Source organism: Mustela lutreola, chromosome 7, assembly GCF_030435805.1.
Source record: "Mustela lutreola isolate mMusLut2 chromosome 7, mMusLut2.pri, whole genome shotgun sequence".
Taxonomy (NCBI): Eukaryota; Metazoa; Chordata; class Mammalia; order Carnivora; family Mustelidae; genus Mustela; species Mustela lutreola.
The window spans coordinates 132369362-132390419 of NC_081296.1; the positions used below are offsets into that span (position 1 = coordinate 132369362).

General features: G+C 41.8%; 1 protein-coding gene across 2 annotated transcripts in view; it reads left to right on the plus strand.

Annotated features, from left to right (window-relative positions):
• STON2 (stonin 2) overlaps window positions 1-21058 on the plus strand; it is a 156010-nt gene that overhangs the window by 44401 nt on the left and 90551 nt on the right. For both annotated transcript variants that reach the window (XM_059182622.1, XM_059182623.1), the window contains exon 4: window positions 15826-16023. In XM_059182622.1, coding sequence (XP_059038605.1) covers window positions 15826-16023 — 198 coding nt within the window. The remainder of the gene's footprint in view (window positions 1-15825; window positions 16024-21058) is intronic.

Below are 21058 nucleotides of genomic sequence, written 5' to 3' on the forward strand. Positions count from 1 at the left end.
ATTTGCTGTAGTAATTGTTTTAAAGATTTTATTTATTTATTTGACAGAGAGAGAGATCACAAGTAGGCAGAGAGGCAGGCAGAGAGAGGAGGAAGCAGGCTCCCCGCTGAGCAGAGAGCCCGATGCGGGACTCGATCCCAGGACCCTGAGATCATGACCTGAGCTGAAGACAGAGGCTTTAACCCACTGAGCCACCCAGGCGCCCCTGTAGTAACTGTTTCAGTGGTCAGCTTGTTATTTTATTATTCATTCAATCAATGGTGCTTCGAATTCTCACTATGTGCCAGTCACCGTTCAGGGCCCTGGTGATATAGTAGAATATTCTGACCCCATGGAGAATACTTTCTGCTGGCGACGCCATACCAGAAACACAGTAAAGGTGTAGATACGGTGTAAGTGTGTTAGTGCGGTTCGCAGGAAAAAGAGAAACATGAAGGAAAGAAAGAGAATGGAGTGAGGGGGGATGTGAAGTTTTACGTAAGATCAGGGAGCGAGTCTCTGAGCAGTAACTTTTGGGTGAAGACATGGGACAAGCGAGGCGTGAAGCTTGCAGAAGTTAGGGAAGGAGCTGGTGGTAAGTGACTGGAGTGGAAGGACATGGGGAGAAGGGTGGGCGATGAAGCAGAGAGGTCATGAGGACTTGAACCATGAGGTGCTTCAAGGGTAGAGGGAGGACCTTGGCTTTTGTTGTGGATGAGGTGGGAAGCCATCAGAGGGTTTTTTTTTTTTTTTTTTATAAAGATTTTTTATTTATTTATTTGTCAGAGAGAGAGCGAGCGAGAGCGAGCACAGGCAGACAGAGTGGAAGGCAGAGTCAGAGGGAGAAGCAGGCTCCCTTGCGGAGCAAGGAGCCCGATGTGGGACTCGATCCCTGGACGCTGGGATCATGACCTGAGCCGAAGGCAACTGCTTAACCAACTGAGCCACCCAGGCGTCCCCCATCAGAGGGTTTTGAGCAGTGATGTGGTAAGGTCTGACTTTGACTGGAGCAGGTGATTCCGTGAAGCCTGTATGGCCACTCTGTTGAGAACAGACCAAGTGGAGGAGGACACTTGGGGAAATGGGTGACCCAGTTGGGAGGCCCCTATTACCATCCAGATGGGATGGTGGTTCCATGAAAGGAGGATACACAGAAATGACCTCCTAAGGCCAGAGAGAAAGGCCAAGAGGTCACCTTGACAAGATATGATTTATTAAAGGGACTTAGGGACTTGCATGTCTTGGGCAGCTGCAAACCCAGTCGATCTTTGTGACCCCACCTCCCATAAGACCTGCTTTTGTAGCCCTAGAGGCTGGGAAGTAGTGTGGGTGGACCACGGGGCAGGGGGGCTGGGTGGGGAATGTTTGACAGTAGTGGTGTGTCACAGTCATTTCTCCTGTGCCGACTGAGGACCTTAGGCCCAAGGGAGTACTTAAGGGTGAGGTTAGATGAGAAAGAATGTTGGGGGATGGAGCTGTGCTAGAGAAGACGTCACATATTCACACACATTTGTATGCAGATTTGTCCACAGATTTGTCTGCAGATTTGTGGAGGATGACGCTAGTTGGGGTCACACAGCATTGTCTTGGGTCAGGGTGGAGCTTGGAGATGGTGGGAAGTGATTGGATTCCAGATGTATTTTGAAGGGAGGACTAACAGAAGTTGTGACGGGCTGAATGTGAGAAGAATCAAGGGTGGCTCGGCGGGTTTGTTCTGAGCACCTGGCAGGGTGAAGGAGCTGGTGTGGGGGGCGAACGGGGGCTTCGTTTCAGATGGGTAAGGCTGGAGACCTAAGTGGAGATTTCAAGTGGATTTGGACATAAGGTTAGGTCTGGAGGTAATAACCTCCAGACCCTTTTTCAGTGGCTCTTTTGTGCAAGCACTTTTCCAAGTGCTTTGCCAGTATTCACCTAATCGCCCTGTGAAGTGGATACAGTTTTCAGCCCTGTATTTGCAGGTGAGAACTTTACAGCAGAACAGATAGATTAACTCGCCTCAGGCTGCGAGACCAGGCGTAGAACTAGACAGGCAGTCTGGGTCCTGGGTCCTTATACCTAAGCTCTTAGGAAAGGAGGAGTAGCAGATTTCTATCTTGTTTCACTTTATTCTTTTTTTTTTTTTTTTTTTTTTTAATTTGACAGACAGATCACAAGTAGGCAGGCAGGCAGAGAGAGAGAGGGGGAAGCAGGCTCCCTGCTGAGCAGAGAGCCCGATGCAGGGCTCCATCCCAGGACCCTGAGATCATGACCCGAGCCCAAGGCAGAGGCTTAACCCACTGAGCCACCCAGGTGCCCCTCACTTTATTTTTTGCTGGCTGGATGAGCCCTGGTGTGTGAAGAGCTGTGACGACAGCAGTCTGCTGTCCTCTGGCCCAGGGGTCAAAGGCCTGGCCCCTGGGAGAAAAGTAGGCTCCAGCTCTCAATTCAACTCATCTTGTGGCCTGAGCACGTTCACTTTAGAACCTAAATAAAGTGATTCAGCTAAGATTCCTTTCCTTTCCTTTTAAAGATCTTTTTAAAATTTTTGTTTATTAGAGCACATAAGCAGAGGGAGACCTTCATCCCAGGACCCCAGGATCATGACCTGAGCCAAAGGCAATTGCTTAACAGACTGAGCCACCCAGGCGTCCCTCATCTAAGGTTTCCAAGCTGATAGATAAATGAGAGCAGTGTTTCGAGATGTTGGGACTTCGACTCTCCCAGCTGCATTATTTCTGGTTGCTTTTTCAGGGAAATCCTGAAATTTTATCTAACAAATGTAAAACACCAGTGTGAAAATACTAACAATTCAAATAGCGTTCTTTCTCAGTAGTAGAGTCATTTGATATGTGGCTTTAATAAGCTTTATTTAACTACTGAATAAATATAAAGGAATATATTTAAAGTGTTTATTAAATTATAAAGAACAACAGTACAACCCCATCACCCAGTTTACTAAATAGAATATTGTCATCACCCAGAAGTCCCCGAGCTTCCCTACGGATCGCATCAGATATCCCATCCCTCCCTCCTGTATCACCGCCTTCCTGGGGTTTGTGATAGAAACTATATTATTTTTCTTAACATCTTCCCTGCCGACACAGGCATCAAGAATGATATAATTTAATTTCGCTTCTTTTTGAACTCTGTGAATGGAATAATACTGAATGCATTATTTTGTACCTTGGTCCTTTAACACAGTATTTATGACATTTTTCCATGTCACCTGCAGCTATAAACGATCCTTTAGTTTTTATTGCTGTGGATTCCATCAAACTAATACAGCACGATTCAGTTATCTATTGTATTACTGTTGGGTATTTGTCTTGTTTCTACTTTTTGGCATTTAGGAATGTGTTTCTATGAGCATTCTTTTTTTTTTTCTTTCTCCCCTGTGAGCATCTAAACACACAGCCTGGTGACCAAGTGTAAGCTGTTCTCTCGCCTAAGAGTCAGAGGGGACCTGTTGGGCCATAGAGAGTTTATCCTCAGCTTTATCAGATCACACCAGCCCATTTTCTCAGGCAGTTTCAGTTTACCTGTCACCCATGTATAAAAGATGTTGTGTCACTACTTCTTTGTCTACACTTAAGATTGTCATATTTTTCTTTCTTTTCTTTATATTTTTCTATTTAGTCATGCTGAGGCATGGGGAAAGGGAAGGGGAAGAGTAATGGTGTTTTGTGTGGTTTTAATTTGCATTTTCTAGATTATTGATGAGATTGAGCTGCCCCCCCCCCCTTTTGCCATTTGAATTTTTTTTTCTTTCATAAAAGTCCTATTCAGGTGTATTCTTGCTGGGGTCTTTCCCTTTTTCTTTCTGATTTCTAAGAGTTCCTTGTGGATGTGATATATGACAGTATCTCCTACACATGGGTGTAGGATAAAGTGGATGGTCTTTTTACTCTCTTTCTGGTTCCTTTTTTTTAAAGATTTTATTTATTTATTTGACAGGCAGAGATCACAAGTAGGCAGAGATGCAGGCAGAGAGAGAGGAGGAGGCAGGTTCCCCGCTGAGCAGAGAGCCTGATGTGGGGCTTGATCCCAGGACCTTGAGATCATGACCTGAGCTGAAGGCAGAGGATTTAACTACTGAGCCACCCAGGCACCCCCCCCCCCTTTTTTTTTTTTTTTTAAGATCTGGTTCCTTTTATAAAAAGAAATTTTTAATTTTAATAATATGAAATTTGTTTCTTTTTATGCTTAGTGTTTTCTGTGTCTTGGTAAAGGAAATCTTTCCCTACCCTGAAGTCATGAGCATATTTAGGTATATGTCTTCTAAAATATTCTTTCCTTCCTTCCTTCCTCTCTCTCTATCTCCCTTTCTTTCTTTCTTGATTTATGTATTTCGGAGCACCTGGCTGACTCAGGCATCTGCCTGAGTTAAGCATCTGCCTTCTGCTTAGATCATGATGTCAGGATCCTGGGATTGAGCCCCACGTCGGGCTCTCAGCTCAGCAGGGAGTCTGCTTCTCCCTCTCCCTCTGCCTACTGCTCCCCCTGCTTGTGCTCTCTCTGTCTCTCTCTCTTTCTCTCTCTCTAATGACTAAAAAGATTTATGTGTTTATTTGAGAGAGAGAGAGAATATACATGAACATGGGGGAGAGGGAGAGAAAGTCTCAAGCAAACTCTGCACCAAACTTGGAGCCAACACAGGGCTTGATTTCATGATCTTGGGATCATGACCTGAGCCGAAATCAAGAGTTGGACCTCAACCAGCTGTGCCAGCCAGGTGCCCCTAAAATTTATCTTATGGAGCCTTTTATGCTTTGATATTTAATCCACCTAGAATTGATTTTTCCATTTGGTGTGAAGTAAGAATCTAATTTAATTTTTTTTCTATATAGTATTTTACTATTATTTCTGTTATTTTGTTCATTTTTAATATATACTATTAAAATTCTACCTCGTTTATATCTAAACAGTGTGATTCTGCTTACCAATAGGAAAAATATGCAAAAATTTTTATTGAGAATGCAGTAAATCTATAGATTAATTTGGGGAGAATGAACATCTTTACAATATTAACTTTCTTAAACCCTAATTTTTTTTTAATTTTTATTTTTTACTAACATATAGTGTATTATTTGTTTCAGGGGTACAGGTCTGTGATTCATCAGTCTTACACAGTTCACAGCACTCACCACAACATATTCCCTCCCCAGGGTCTGTCACCCTCCTACCCCCCTCCACTCCAGCAACCCTTAGTTCATTTCCCGAGATTTAGAGTCTCTTAGGGTTTGTCTCCCTCTCCGGTTTCATCTTGTTTCATCTTTCCCTCCCTTTCCCTATGATCTTCAGTCTTGTTTCTCAAATTCCTCATATCAGTGAGATAATATGATATTTATCTTTCTCTGATTGACTTATTTTGCTTAGAATAATACCCTCCGGTTCCATCCATGTTGTTGCAAATGGCAAGATTTCATTTTTGATGACTTCATAATATTCCATTGTATATATGTATATACCACATTTTCTTTATCCATTCATCTGTTGATGGACATCTAGGCTCTTTCCATAGTTTAGCTATTATGGAAATTGCTGCTATAAACACTGGGGTGCACATGCCGCTTTGGGTAACTACATTTGTATCTTTAGGGTAAATACCCAGTAGTGCAATTGCTGGGTCATAGGTTAGCTCTATTTTCAACTTTTTGAAGAACCTTCATACTGTTTTCTGGAGTGGCTGCACCAGCTTGCATTCCCACCAACAACGTAGGAGGATTTCCCTTTCTCTGCATCCTCGCCAACATCTGTTGTTTCCTGGCTTATTAATTTTAGCCATTCTGACTGGTCTGAGGTGGTATCTCATTGTGGTTTTTTTTTTTTTTTAAAGATTTTATTTATATGACAGAGAGAAATCACAAGTAGATGGAGAGGCAGGCAGAGAGAGAGAGAGGGAAGCAGGTTCCCTGCCGAGCAGAGAGCCCGATGCGGGACTCGATCCCAGGACCCTGAGATCATGACCTGAGCTGAAGGCAGCGGCTTAACCCACTGAGCCACCCAGGCGCCCCTCTCATTGTGGTTTTGATTTGTATTTCCGTGGTATCTCACTGTGGTTTTGATTTGTATTTCCCTGATGCCGAGTGATGACTTTTTCATATGTCTGTTGGCCATTTGGATGCCTTTTTTTGCAGAAATGTTAGTTCATGTCTTCTGCCCATTTCTTGATTGGATTATTCTTTGGATGTTGAGTATGAGAAGTTTTTTATGGATTTTGGATACCAGCCTTTATCTGATATGTCATTTGCAAATATCTTTTCCCATTCTGTCAGTTGTCTTTTGGTTTTATTGACTTTCCTGTGCTAAAGCTTTGTATCTTGATAAAGTCCCAATAGTTCAGTTTTGCTCTTGCTTCCCTCACTTTGGCGATGTTTCTAGGAAGAAGGTGCTGCGGCTGAGGTCTAAGAGGTTGCTGCCCATCTTCTCCTCAAGTATTTTGTTGGATTCCTGTCTCCTATTTAGGTCTTTCATCCATTTGAGTCTATTTTTGTGTGTGGTATAAGGAAATGGTGCAATTTCATTCTTCTGCATGTGGCCGTCCAATTTTCCCAAACATTTTCTTAAACCCTAATTATATATCTCCACTTATTCAGATCTTCTGTACAATCTGTTAATAGACTTTAGAAGTATCTCCTCTGAGAACTTGAGCATCTTTTATTAGATTTATTACTATATATACTTGATATTTTTGTTACTATTATAAATGCTGTCTTGTTTCAAGTTTAATTTTCTATATATTTCTTATTTTCAGAAATGCAATTATTTTATATATTTATTTTAAAAAGCACAAGTACTGTGCTAAAATTGTTAATTTGGTAATTTATTAGGGCTTCCTGGTTATTTTCTATATCCAAAAATATCATCTGCAAAGAATAGGCTTGGCTTTTTTTCATTCCTTTTTATTTCCTGCCTTATTGTGTAGGTTCTGACCACAAATAGGTTGTTGAATAGAAGTGGGAGAAGCGGCCACCCATCATCTTGATCAATATCTCCAAGGGAACACTCTCCAGCAGTGCACGTTGTTTGGATAGGGTTTTGGGGTTAGCTCTGCTAGGTTTAGGGAACTTCGTCTCTTTCTAGTCTGCCAAAAATTACTACCATAAATAATACTAAAATTTATTCAGTGCCTTCTCTGTGTGTATTATAATGACAATATGGGTTTTTTACTCTTTTAATGTATTACTATAGTGAATTATGTTAATTGATTTAGTAATGTTAATTCACATGTTATCAACAGGTAATATTACCTCTAATGGGGCTAAAAATAGTTTGGGGAGGCAAAGAAATATTTAATTTTTTTTAAAGATTTTACTTATTTATTTGACAGCGATTACAAGTAGGTGAGAGGGAGGAGAAGCAGACTTCCCGCCGAGCAGAGAGCCCAATGCGGGGCTCCATCCCAGGAACCTGAGATTGTGAGCTGAGCTGAAGGCAGAGGCTCAACCCACTGAGCCACCCAGGTGCCCCTGAGGCAAAGAAATCTTATTCTTTTTATGTGTACAGCATAGTTACATATATAGTACATGATAGATATACAATATATCTGTCTTATTAAAATTTAAAAGGGAATTGATAAACTGGAGCTCATCAAAATTAAAACTTTGCTTTATAAAAGACCCTGTTGAGAGGATAAAGAAGGAAGCTATCCACTGGGAGAAGATACTTGAAAATCACATATCTGATGAAGTACTAGTGTCTAGAATGTATAAAGAAGCCTCAAAACTCAACAATGAAAAAAACTAAGCAATCTAATTAGAAAATGGGCAACAGACATAAACATATGTTTCACTGACAAGGATATACGAATGGCAAATCAGCACCTGGAAATATGTTCAATATCATTATCAATATGGAAATGCAAATAGAATGCGTTATCACACATATATTAGATGACTTAAAATAAAAACAGTGGTAATGCTAAATGCTAGTAAAGAAGCAGAGAAATGAATTGCATGTTTAGTTTTATAAGGAACTGTCAAACTCTTTTCCAAAGTCATTTTTATGGTTTGTATTCTCATCAGCAATACATGAATGATCCATTGTATGACCTAGCAGTTGTACTCTGTGGCATTTATCCCAGAGAAATGGGAACCTAGGTTCATACAAAAACCTATACAAAAACCATACATGAATATTCAAAGCACCTTTATTCATAATACCCAAGAGCCAGAAACTTTGTGTTCTATCAGAGGTGAATGGTTAAACTGTGGTTAGTCCATACTGTGGAACACTATTCAGCAATCAAAAGGAATGAAGTATGGAGACATTCAACACCTTGAGTGAATTTCCGAGATTTTTGATGAATAATAACAGCCAATCCTAAAAGGTCACATACTGCATGATTCCATTTATATAGCATTCTTGAAATGACAAAATTATAGAAATGAAAAACAAATTAGTGGTTGCCCTAGGTTAGGAACAGGGCATGAGGGGAAGAAGTAGAAATGAATAAAAGGTCAGTATTCTTGTGGTGATGGCACTGTTCTGCATCTGGATTGTGATTGTAGACATACAACCCACACACCGATAACATGACGTAGAAGTAAATACATACCTGAGTACATGTAAAACTGGGGAAATGTGAGTGAGATTGGTAGATTGTATTAATATCAATTTCCTGGTCATAATATTCTACTGGGGAAGAGGGACTTAAAGGGAGAGGATGGTTGGGGAAAAAATGTGTCAGTGGGGCAGTAATGAAAAAAAAATTGAGAAAGTGTTAAACCAACCTTGCATTCATTGGATAAATCCAATTTAGTCATGATGTAGTTCTCCTTTTCCTCAATCTCTGAATTCTCTTTGATAATAATTTATTTGGGATTCTTGTATCTATGTCCTGATTGAGGTTGGCCTGTCATTCTCATTTTAGAGAATATAAGTATTAATCAGATACACATTGTCAGGTTTTGATGTCAGGAAATGCTAACCTCATAATATGAGTTGATGAGTGGTCTCTCTTTTTTGTACTCTGAAAGATTGAAATTTTTTTCTTTAAAGTTTGAAATAAGTCAAGCAGGGAAAGGCAATTATCATATGGTTTCACTTATTTGCATGGAGGATATTAGGAGAAGGAAGGGGAAAATGAAGAGGGGGAGATAAATCAGAGGAGGAGATGAACCATGAGAGACTATGGGCTCCGGGAATCAAACTGACGGTTTTGTGGGGGGAAATGAGTGAGCCCAGTGATGGGTATTGAGGAGGGCACATATTGCCTGGAACACTGGGTGTTATATGTAGACAATGAATCATGGAACACTTCATCAAAAACTAATGATGTACTGTATGGTGACTAACATAAATAATAAAAAATAAAAAAATTTAAAATATAAAAATAAAAAACTCTTGACATAACTTTTCAGTAAAACCATCTGCCTGACATTTTCTTATGAAAGTTTAAGGATTGCTTAACTTTATTTGATGATTATTGGACAAGTCAGGTTTCTAACTTTCTTTTTGAATCAGTTTTGAAGTTATAAATTCCTGGAACTTCTACAGTGTTATCTTTTTTCCAAATGTATTGGTGTAAACACATTCATTATTTCTCCTCATTGCCTTCTAAATGTATATAGCATTTGTAATCATGTGTCTTTTTTCATTCTTAAGGTTATTTGGGCCCTCTTTTTTTTAGATTTTTCTTGACAGTTTTTCAATTCTTTTTACATAATCTTCTTAAAGAACTTTTTAATCTATGTATTTTTTAGTTTCAATAACTTATGCTTTTATGTTTATTATTTCCTTTCTAAGAAATAATTTTTCATTTCCTGGAAATAAAATCTTTCTTAGAAATCTTTATTTTATTTTGCAGCTCCTTTTTGTTTTTGTTGTTGTTTTTAAAGATTTTATTTATTTATCTGACAGAGGCAGTGAGAAAGGGAACACAAGCAGGGGGAGGAGGAAAGGGAGAAGCAGGCTCTTTGCTGAGCAGGGAGCCCGACTCGGAGCTTAATCCAAGGATCCTGAGATCATGACCTGAGCCGAAGGCAGACCCTTAATGACTGAGCCACCCAGGCGCCCCCCGTTCCTTTTGTAACTAGATAAGTTGGAAGCTTATTGTATTACATTTCAGTTCTTTTAAATATAAGCAATACAACTGTTCCTGATAGTACTGCTTACTTGCATTCTTAAAGGTTTTTTTTTTTTTTTAAAGATTTTATTTATTTATTTGACAGAGAGAGATCACAAGTAGGCAGAGAGGCAGGCAGAGAGAGAGAGAGAGAGGAGGAAGCAGGCTCCCCGCTGAGCAGAGAGCCCGATGCGGGACTCGATCCCAGGACCCCGAGATCATGACCTGAGCCGAAGGCAGCGGCTTAACCCACTGAGCCACCCAGGCGCCCCTCATTCTTAAAGTTTTAACACATACTGTTCTCATTATTGTTTGGTTCTGAGTGTTTGCTAATATTCATTAATATTTCTTCTTTGACCAACAAATCACTTGAAAGTATGTTTCTTAGTTTCTGAATTTTTCAAATTGTCTTCTATCTAGTTTAGATAAATAGATGCTAGTTGTATCTAGATAAGTGGTTTGGATAACTAGAGACTAAATTGTATTGTGATCAGTGTTCATGGTCTGATACCCGTTTTTGTTATGTGTTAAAATCTGCTTTATGTCATAGCACGTGGTCACTGCTGTAAGAGTTCTAGATGTGGGTTATGAGGATTATGTATTCTTCATCTGTTGATCTTTGTATGACCATTAGATCAGTTTGCTCATTTTGTTGTTTATATCTTCTGTTTCCTTGCTGATTTTTCTGCCTGCTTGGTCTATCAGTTACTGAGAGAGGTGTATTTAAAAATCTCCCATTATGATGATGGACATTTCTTGCTTTCTGCAGTTCTGTCAGTTTTGTATTAATAATTTTGAGACTCAGTTATTAAATATATACCAATTTAGAATTACTATATTTCTGATGAGTTAAAACATATAATTTTATTGTGACCCTTTCTAGTATTGCTTTTTACTTTAAAGTCTATAGGCTACAATGTATCAGGTTCTTTCCATTAATATATTATCTTATATGTTCATATGTATTATATATGTAGCATATATAATATTTTAATATATTGTCCTGTTTGATTTCCTCATCCCTTTACTTTCATCATTGACAAATCTTTGTATTTTAGATGTGTCTTTTGTGAACAGCACATTGGATTTCATTTGTTTTTTTTTTCAACTTGATAGTCTTTTTTTTTTTTAAGCTGGCAATTTTAGTCCTTTTATGTTTATTATCAAGCACTGATATAGTTTATTTTTGTGGTATCATGCTTCTTTTTCTCATCTTTCCTTCTTTTAGATTAATTGTGGTTTTTGTTTGTTTAGATTATTGTTATTATTCCCTTGACCTCTGAATATCTCCTCACTGAGTATATAATTTTACTAGACACTTATTTTCTGTCAGCTCATTGAAGTGTGCTTTAGCTTGCCTTGGTGTAAAGGTGGTAGTCAGCCTAATCATAATTCCTCTGAAAGTAATCTTATTTAAGATCTCTCTTTGTCTTTGGTCTTGTATGGTTTTGATGTCCACTTGTACACTTGTTTTTGGTTACATATCTTGAGATACCATGGAATTTCTAATATGACAAATAAAATCTTTCATAAATTCTGGGAAATTCTCAGTAATGTTTTTTTGGTTTTTTGTTTTTTTTAAATATTGCCTCTCATTCTCTCACTCTTCTCCTTAGGAGCTCAGGTTCTACAGATAACTACAAGACCTTCCCATTTTCTCTCCCATGTGTTTTAAATATTTTAATTTTAACTAAGTTCTACACTCAAACATGGGATCTCAAACTCTGAGATCAAGAGTCTCACACTCCATGGACGGAACCAGTGAGGCACTGCTCCCGTGTGTTTTAATCTGTCTTTCATGTTTCCCTCTCTGCCTTTCTATGCTGTCTAGACAATTTTGTATTTACAGTAGTATTTTTCTTCTCCAGAAGCTCATTTTCAGTTCTGTGTGTCCTTTTCTAATATTTTCATTTTCATTTCTTCTTTTCTTGTTTCCTTAAATGTAGTAAATATACTTACATTTCTTGCTTAATAATTCTAGATCTGAATTCTTCACAGGTCTGATTCTGTTTGCTATTCCCCCCCCCCCCCGCCCGCCCCACTCCCACCCTGCCCCCACACATTACAGGCTCTCTGGTTTGTGTTTATGGTAACTTGATTTCTTATATATTTTGTGATTTGCTTATTTTTATTATTTATTTATTTATTTATTTGATTTATTTATTATTTGATTTTTCCATGTGAAACTGAGGAACACTCTGTCTGGGAAGACTGGCTTTGAAATATCTTCCTCCAGAAAGGATTAGTATTTGCTTTTCCCAGGTGCCTGAGGCCACTACCAACCTGCAAATACTTCAACTGTGTTCTCAAACTGGAAGGTTTTCAGACCACACAAGTAGTTTTAGCTACAAGCCCCTTTGTGGGACAGTTTATAGTTATAAATTCTCAGGAGGTTTCTTTTCTCTACCTTGTACCCAGTCTTAAGACAGACCATTGTGTTTGCTATCCTTAGCTTGGGGGTGGAACTTATTCCTAATTTACCCTTGAACAGATCCCTTTGGGAATTCAAGCTTCATGCATCACATCTTTTGTTAGATTTCCCATCTTGAGTTAGCCCTAAGTTTTTCCTCCTTTTGCTTTCTCACAAGACATTTAAAAAAAAGAAAAGAAAAAAAAAACCTCAAGAGTCTCTCTGGTTTGTTTACAAGCCTCAGGGTATGAAAATCAGGTTGTGTGCTGTTTACCATTCTGGGTTCTAACTTGAACTTGGCCTCTGACAATTCTTTGCTTTCTTGCTCATGCTATAATGTATTTCAAATAATGTTACTACATTTTCCTAATATTTTAATTTTGTTTCCCCAATAGCTTAAAGTGTCTAATCCATTATACTGTAGGAAATAGAAGTTCTATAAAAAGTCTTTACAAGTTCAGCTTTGCTTTTGGCTTTTTGGTGGTTTATTTTTACTTCCTTAGCCTTTCGAGTTTTATAGGTACAAATTTAGTTTTAAGAGTCTGTACTTACCATAGACTGTTAGGAGTGATTTCTGGTGCTTTTGTTGACATAACCAATATTCATTGAGTACCTATTCACACCAGACATTATTCTAGGAATGGGGGTACAGAAGTAAACAAAATGGACCAAAATTCCTGGCTTCCCACCAAGGAGCTTAAATGCTAGTGGGGAAGACACTGGATATGTAGTACATTAGATGGTGATCATGCTAAGGAGAGATGAAGGAGAGAAGGGACTTTGTGTCTTTGGAGAGACCAGCTCAGGAATATCTTACTGAGAGGGCAACATTTTAATTTTATTTATTTATTTATTTATTTTTATTTTTTAAAATTTCTTTTCAGCGTAACAGTATTCATTGTTTTTGCACCACACCCAGTGCTCCATGCAATCCATGCCCTCTCTAATACCCACTACCTGGTACCCCAACCTCCCACCCCCCGCCCCTTCAAAACCCTCAGGTTGTTTTTCAGAGTCCATAGTCTTTCATGGTTCACCTCCCCTTCCAATTTCCCTCAACTCCCTTCTTCTCTCCATCTCCCCTTGTCCTCCATGCTATTTGTTATGCTCCACAAATAAGTGAAACCATATGATAATTGACTCTTTCTGCTTGACTTATTTCACTCAGCATAATCTCTTCCAGTCCTGTCCACGTTGCTACAAAAGTTGGGTATTCATCCTTTCTGATGGAGGCATAATACTCCATAGTGTATATGGACCACATCTTCCTTATCAGTATCTATAAAGAACTTCTCAAACTCAACACACACAAAACAGACAATCATATTAAAAAATGGGCAGAAGATATGAACAGACACTTCTCCAATGAAGACATACAAATGGCTATCAGGCACATGAAAAAATGTTCATCATCACTAGCCATCAGGGAGATTCAAATTAAAACCACATTGAGATACCACCTTACACCAGTTAGACTGGCCAAAATCAGCAAGACAGGAAACAACATGTGTTGGAGAGGATGTGGAGAAAGGGGAACCCTCTTACACTGTTGGTGGGAATGCAAATTGGTGCAGCCACTTTGGAAAACAGTGTGGTGATTCCTCAAGAAATTAAAAATAGAACTTCTCTATGACCCTGCCATTGCAGGGTATTTACCCCAAAGATACAGATGTAGTGAAAAGAAGGGCCATCTGTATCCCAATGTTTATAGCAGCAATGGCCACGGTCGCCAAACTGTGGAAAGAACCAAGATGCCCTTCAATGGACAAATGGATAAGGAAGATGTGGTCCATATTTATTTATTTTTAGAAGATTTTATTTATTAGAGATCACAAGCAGAGGGAAAGGCCAGAGGGAAAAGCAGACTTCCTGCTAAGCAGGGAGCCCAATGCAGGACTCCATTCCAGGACCCTCGGGATCGTGACCTGAGTTGAAGGCAGATGCTTAATTGACTGAGCCACCCAGGGGCCTGAGAGGGTAATGTTTTTAAAGTAAAAGCAAAGTGAGCCATGACTACTCCAGACAGAGAAGACCTACATGTCTTACAAATGTGTAAGAGAATACTAAATGAAAATTCTCTGTGGTTTCATATTTGTTCCACATGTCCTATAAATTGCTGTTTATTCATTTTTCTCCATTTTATCTTAACCCGTATTTCTCTGAAGCCAACACTATAATTTTGATTCTCCAGCTAGGAGAACTACCCCCCCCCCCCACCTTTTTTTTTTAAGATTCTATTTTATTTATTTTTGAGAGAAGGGGGATAAGTAGAGGGAGGAGGAAAGCAGACTCTGTGCTGAGCACAGAGCCCAGCACAGGGCTCGATATCATGACCCTGAGATCATAACCTGAGCAGAAATTGGACACTCAACCGACTGAGCTACGCAGACACCCCAGAGAACTGACCCTTGTTGAACAAGTCGTTTAACCTCTCGAGTCAGTTTTCCCTTGTGTCAAATAACACCAGTGCCTGTCTCTCAGAACTGGTAATGAAATGAGGTAATATTTGTAAAAGTGCCTGACATTTCGTGAGGACCCAAGAAATGCGATTTCCTTCTCTTTTGTTTTTCCTCCCCTGTCCACACTCCTTTCGGCCCTTGTTTGTAGTACTTATTAATAAATTTGCGAGAAGATCCTCATGGAACACCTTGGAGAAACCATGTGGTAGGTTATGTACTGAAGACAAATGAAGAACATTCGAAAATTTCATTTTAAAAAAAGAAATTTTCCAAAGCGGTTTTGAAAATCTCGGTTTGGTGCTCGGCGTTCAGGAGAGAAAGCAGCCCTGTGCATCCTGGAAGTTCTTGTCTGTTCTATTACCGATCAGCAGCCCCGGGAGAGCTCACGTGGTATCTGTACGGTCTGCAGACTGTCCGGTTACAGTCAACCTCAAGCAGGGCCGTATCCCATTCTGAGGCAAATACGTCCATATTCACCTATCTTCTCTTATCCCGTAACGTAACCTAGCTCTGATTTTGCAGTGTAATTGGGTGAGTTTTCCTGAGATTGTTGCCATGCCCCTAAGAAATGGAGGCAGGGTAAGGGGGAAACAGTAGGACTCGTGAAGCTTTGGTTTGGATGAAGCGGAAATCGCAGTTTAGAAATAGAATTAGAGCTGGAAATCACTGTTTTTCATTAGCAAGATTTTCTTTGATCTGAGAGTCAGGAGACTCCCTTCTTCATGGTATTGGTTTTGATACTGACTGACAGTGAGCTCTCAGTCAGTCATTTTCCTCTGTCTATCATAAGTGATGTTTCTATCATTTCCTTGCCTTGTATGGCTGTTAAGGATTTCACAGGATCTAAGCACCATCAAGGTAAGACAAGCATGAAAGATCAACAGAGCACACCTATTTATACTGCTTACTTTTGCATTTGGTCTGTCCCCCAGCCCTGCCACTGACCATGCCCTGCTGGACGTGCCCTTCCTTCGACTCCCTGAGGAGATGCCCTCTGACCTCTGAGAGCAGCTGGACCACACATTCTGAAGACACCAGTAGCCCCAGTTTTGATCCCTCATACACAGACCTGCAGCTCATCAGTGCTGAGGAGCAGATGAGTGGCAAGGCTTCTCAGGCTGGCTCAACTGGTAAGACGGAGCCCAGAGGGCTTTGCAGATCGCTTTTTTTTTTTTTAAATTTTTAATTTTTTATAAACATATAATATATTTTTATCCCCAGGGGTGCAGATCACTTTTGGTGACCTTTTGCTGCTCTTAAAATCTCTGCAGCCAGCTTTGTTTGCATAATGAGTTCCGTGCAGCTGTCATCCAGTTAAAAAGCTAGAATACAGAGTGGTTCAAGATTGCATTAGGAAAAAACACGTATACAGACTGGCTGATTGGTTGGCAAGATGTTAATACTAGGAAACCATTTGACATTACATCTTAACTTGCTGTTTTCTACTATTCAGTACAAATACTGTTCCTTGTCGACTGATTTTCTCCTTGGATGACTGAATGATAGGTAATAGGCCCGAGGCTGAATCTTTCATCCACTCACCTGTACACCTTCCCTTTTCAGCAAGAGGGAGATAGATTAGCACAGAGAAAAAGCAAATGTTATAGGAAGCAGAATGAGAGTCAGGACTCGGCCACTGTGTGCAGACTACGAATCATGTTACGGTGATAATTATTCTGTTGTCCGTGAGTCTGTCATATACCGTGGTCTCATTTATTAGATTTCTGGTAAATGTGAGAAGGACGCCGCCTTGCTTTGCAGGTGGAATAGGAGCCTGTTAACAAGCACGGTACTTGGGTTAGATTTAGGACGATGGCATTGGATAGATGTAGCGTGTTCTTGGTGTATTATTTGGCCCAAGGGATTATTTTCCTTTAAAAGTGATAGAGTTGCTGATAATTTCTCTGTGGATGAATTTGCCAGGTGTGTCCAACAGTATTTGTTTTTCTCTCTCAAAAATGTTGTTTAGGCATTTGTCTCTGGATTGTTTTTCAAATTTGGGCAACATTTGTCCTTAGGCTGTGTGTTATTACAGGGGTCTACGCATAGAGAGAGAGATTTCTTGCAGACTAAAGGTTCAGGCAGGATTTGGGTTGGTATTTGATAATACTGCGAAGAATCCTAGTTTATCACAGTCTCTTTTCACAAGCCACAGTCCCTTGGAGCATTTTGTTTACATACACTCTCCATTCTGGTTAATCTCTGCGGCTGATGATCTCAGTCAGGGCCTGATATATGTCCCTACAACCCCATCTTGACTGTGGGGGACCTTGCATGATGGGAAGGTACCATCAGAAGCTGAGGCAGTTAGGAAGAGGCTGTACGCCCCCATCCCTGGTCCCCCGCCTGCCTTCGCTTCTCGCTCTCAGCTGCCTTTCCCGGCCTTCCCATGGGGGGCGCGTATAACACACGGGTTAGCAGCATGCAGACCGGGGTTAGACAGCTCAGATCCTCCTCCTTCCATTTACCAGCAGTGTGACCTTGGGCAAGATCATTAATATCTTTATGACTCCATTCCTCCCCTGAAAAGTGGAGATAATAGTCATGCTTACCAAGTTGTTGTTGTCAGATCCAAATGAGACAGTCTATGTAGCTGGTTTCTTCTCTCTCCTGCCCTGGGATTCTTACTGCTTCAGAAAGGGGGAGGTAAGCTCTCCACTGTAGAAAAGTCAGGATCTCTAGGCTCAGGCTGTTTTTTTCCCAGTGACCTATCTACTTAGATGAAAATGGCTTCAATTCCTAGAGGTTCTAGTGATGGAAATCAGAGTCCTTCTCTGACCTGGACATGGTTAATCTGTCTCCAAAGCTTATAATTATTTTCAGAATCTCCCTTTTCTGATGTCAATTTAACAGTATTACAGTTCCCCCGAGAGAACCTCTTCCCTCATTGTTTTGGTCGAGGTCCTGGCAGGAGACAGATGGCATCTTCAAACAAGTTTTATCTGACAAGGGTTTAATGAGAGGACTGCTTACAGAGGCAGCCGGAGCTAGAATCACAGAGGAGGGACTATAGGAAAGACGGAGCCACTGCCCCATATTTGGTGGAGTGGGGAGGGAGGGAGGAATAAATGCCCAGATCTTGTGCTGGTGCTTCCCCCTGGCAGATCCCAGCTGGAAATCAGAGGGCACAGGGCCCTGCTGAGGCAAGCCCTCAGAGGTCAGCCCACAGGCCCTAGAGCTGCTGGAGAAGAGGAGGAGAATGGATTTAGGATGAGGGCACGCGTGAAGCAAATGCAGAAAAGCCAACACACTTTGGTCTCCACCAGGAGCTCAAGGTAGTCTAGGGTAGTCTAGGGTCACCCTGGAGAAGCAAAGGCAAAACTCGGACTATACAATGAGGAGTGATACTGTTAGCTCTCTCCTTCAGCAGGAGACAGTTTCTATAGCTACGGAAGGCTAGTGGTATGGCCTTTTGGCAACCTTCCTTTTTTGCAGACGTAATGATAGATCATAGCCAGCCCTTCCTGAGTCTGTGCTGTGTGCTGGAATATGACGTGTGCCATCTCAGGCCTGGACAGCAGTCCTGCAAGGCGGAGAGCTCTCTCCCCATTTCCTAGTTGATCCCGAGTCTAGAAGGTAAGAAGCTTATCCGAGATAATACCAATAAGAAATGGATGAACCTGGATTTCAACCAAAGTTCCAAAGTCTTTTACCATGATTCCCAAGCCTGGCGGTACCCAGGAGTCATCATGTTTATCATTTTGCCTTGTTACCTTCCAGACCTTCTGAACAGATACACTTATTTTGCCATGAGGTTTATTTAAGAAAAAAAAATTTTTTTGAAGATTTATTTATTTGAAAGAGCGCGTGTGCACACATGAGTCGTGGGAGGGGCAGAGGGAGAGAATCTTCAAGCAGACTCCTTGCTGAGCCTGGAGCCCCATGCGGGGCTTGATCTCACAACCCATGAGATCATGACCTGAGCCAAAACCAACTGGCAGACGCTTAACTGACTGAGCTACTCAGGCGCCCCAACCATGGGGTCTCTTTTTGACATAAATAGAATCAAAAGGTTTTTAAATAAGATGTATAATAGGTGTAGTCTGAGGAAGAAGTTCATGTTTCCTTAACAGATATGAGTGCTTCTAGATAACTGCTGTGTGTCCATAGTATTGTGTTATGTAAACAAGCTTCTGGATGCTGGAAAACAAATCTCATTATTTAGTAGTGATCAGCCCAGGGCCAGGCCCAGGGGAATGCCTCCATCTCCTCACCTCTACCCGCTCTTCCAGGCCCAGAGGGGGCAAGCAGCATGCCTTGGGGCCTGGAAAAATGAGAGGCAGTGAGGTGAGTGGCCCAGGCTGTGTGGAGAGTGTCTGGATGCAGCCCCAGGTAGAGAAACCCCTGGATCCTTTCTGAATGCCTGGACCTGTGTAGTCAGGGTGGACTTTGGCTTTGAAAAGCCTTTAACTCATCCTGGATAAGGAACAACAAGGTTTAGGAGAATGACCAGATACTTCTAACCCTGTGGCATTTATCTTTCTACTTTAGTAGCAGGGAATTTATAAATGCTTTCATCTGAGATATTGAAAGCTCTGGAAAGCCCTCCAGTCATGGGACTACCTGTCCACCCCCGGGCACCAGGCCTGTGCCAGTGGCCAACCTCGTGGAAGGGTCTCCTGGGAGGCTGGATGGTCCAGTGAAGGTAAACTAAATCCTCGGGAGGATAGGGAGCAGATTGTGCTCTGTGTGTGTCTCTGGGCCCGTCCTCTCCCCGGAGCTGCCATTCCTCACCTGGGAAGTGGGGCCGAGCATCCCTGGCCAGGCTGGGCAACAGGCCGTGTGTGCAGCTGCTTCACGCAGTGCAGAGGGCAGCAGGGATTTTTAAAAAATCTTAATTTCACAGCTCTGAGCCTCATTTCCCTTTGACATGGGAAATAAGGATAATTACTGTCTCAAAGAGGCCAGCAAACCATACGTGTGGTGGGATGACCCCTGAGAAGTCTTCAGAAGTGAGCCAGGGGGACGTGTAAAGAGAGGCTGTGGGAAGTTGCTTTCCGAACCGAGGGCTTGGGGGTCCTGGGGAGCAGCTGTCTTGGGGAGACTTTTGGTGTTTGCCCCCTGCCCCGTGCTTTTAACATGGCAGCGGGAGGCACAGAGCGGGAAGACCTGCAGCCTCCACCAGGAGCGGCCTGGGCCCAGCTGGCCTGGGCTTTCCCTGGCAGCCCGCTGTGCGAGCCTGCAGCTGGGCCAGAAGCTCTGTGATTCATCTCCTGTGTGCAGAGGGTTCTGGGGGCCCAGGCCCAGCCTGTTTACCTTGGCCCCACTGCTCTGTGCTGGGCTGACCCAAGCCTAGGACTCCTCCCTGTCGTCGGCCTCAGGGTTTCTGCAGCGGGTTGGCAATCCGGATCCCAGGCATACTTGTGGGAGGGCAAGACTCTGTGATCAACCTGCACTCTCTTCTCGTTTTCTCACCAAGGGGTGGGGGGGGGGGCGGTAATTAGGAGGAGGAAGGCAAACAAATCCCCTCACCTTGGTTACATCGAAGGATACGGGGCAGAGCTGGAGAGCATGTGGATATTTGCCCTGGGATTTAGCTCTTCAGAGCACATTGCGGGAGAACTGGGAACAGGCAAGAACTTTACTAACACTTGTTTCCTCTCTCTCCCCCTGCCTCCCCGGGGGCCCCCCTTGCCCTGGATGACAGGCACACCCTGTCATCTTCACCAGGCAGCCTCCCTCTGAAACACCGATAGTTTCACATGGGACGATAAACAGGAAGAGTGTCGGGGGAATAAAAATAAGCCTTTGGAAGACCATGGCAAGCAGGAAAGAGAAAACACAGAATGTCTGCAGGAGCACATTCTCCTGTTAAGTGGTGGGTTCCATTTTCGTTTTCTTTTACACACAAAAGAAGGGGAGAGTTCAAGGATAGGATGAGAACGCTCAGTTTGCATCAGGCCTGGATAAAGCTCATAGCAGGTGTTTAATCATTGTCCGTTGAATGGATCCTTGAATGAAGGGAGTGAGACTGCAGGTGGGGAGTCATCAGCATCCCAGACATCCGCGTCCTGTTTGAGTTTAAGAGTCCAGCATTCCTCGCCAAAGGTATCCCATGTGGCAGCTCAAGAAAAACCAAGATGCCAGGGGCCCGTATGTCAGGTCATGCTGGGCCCCCTCTGTTGGAGATTCATAGCGAGTGTTAGATTATTAAAAACTTTCAAA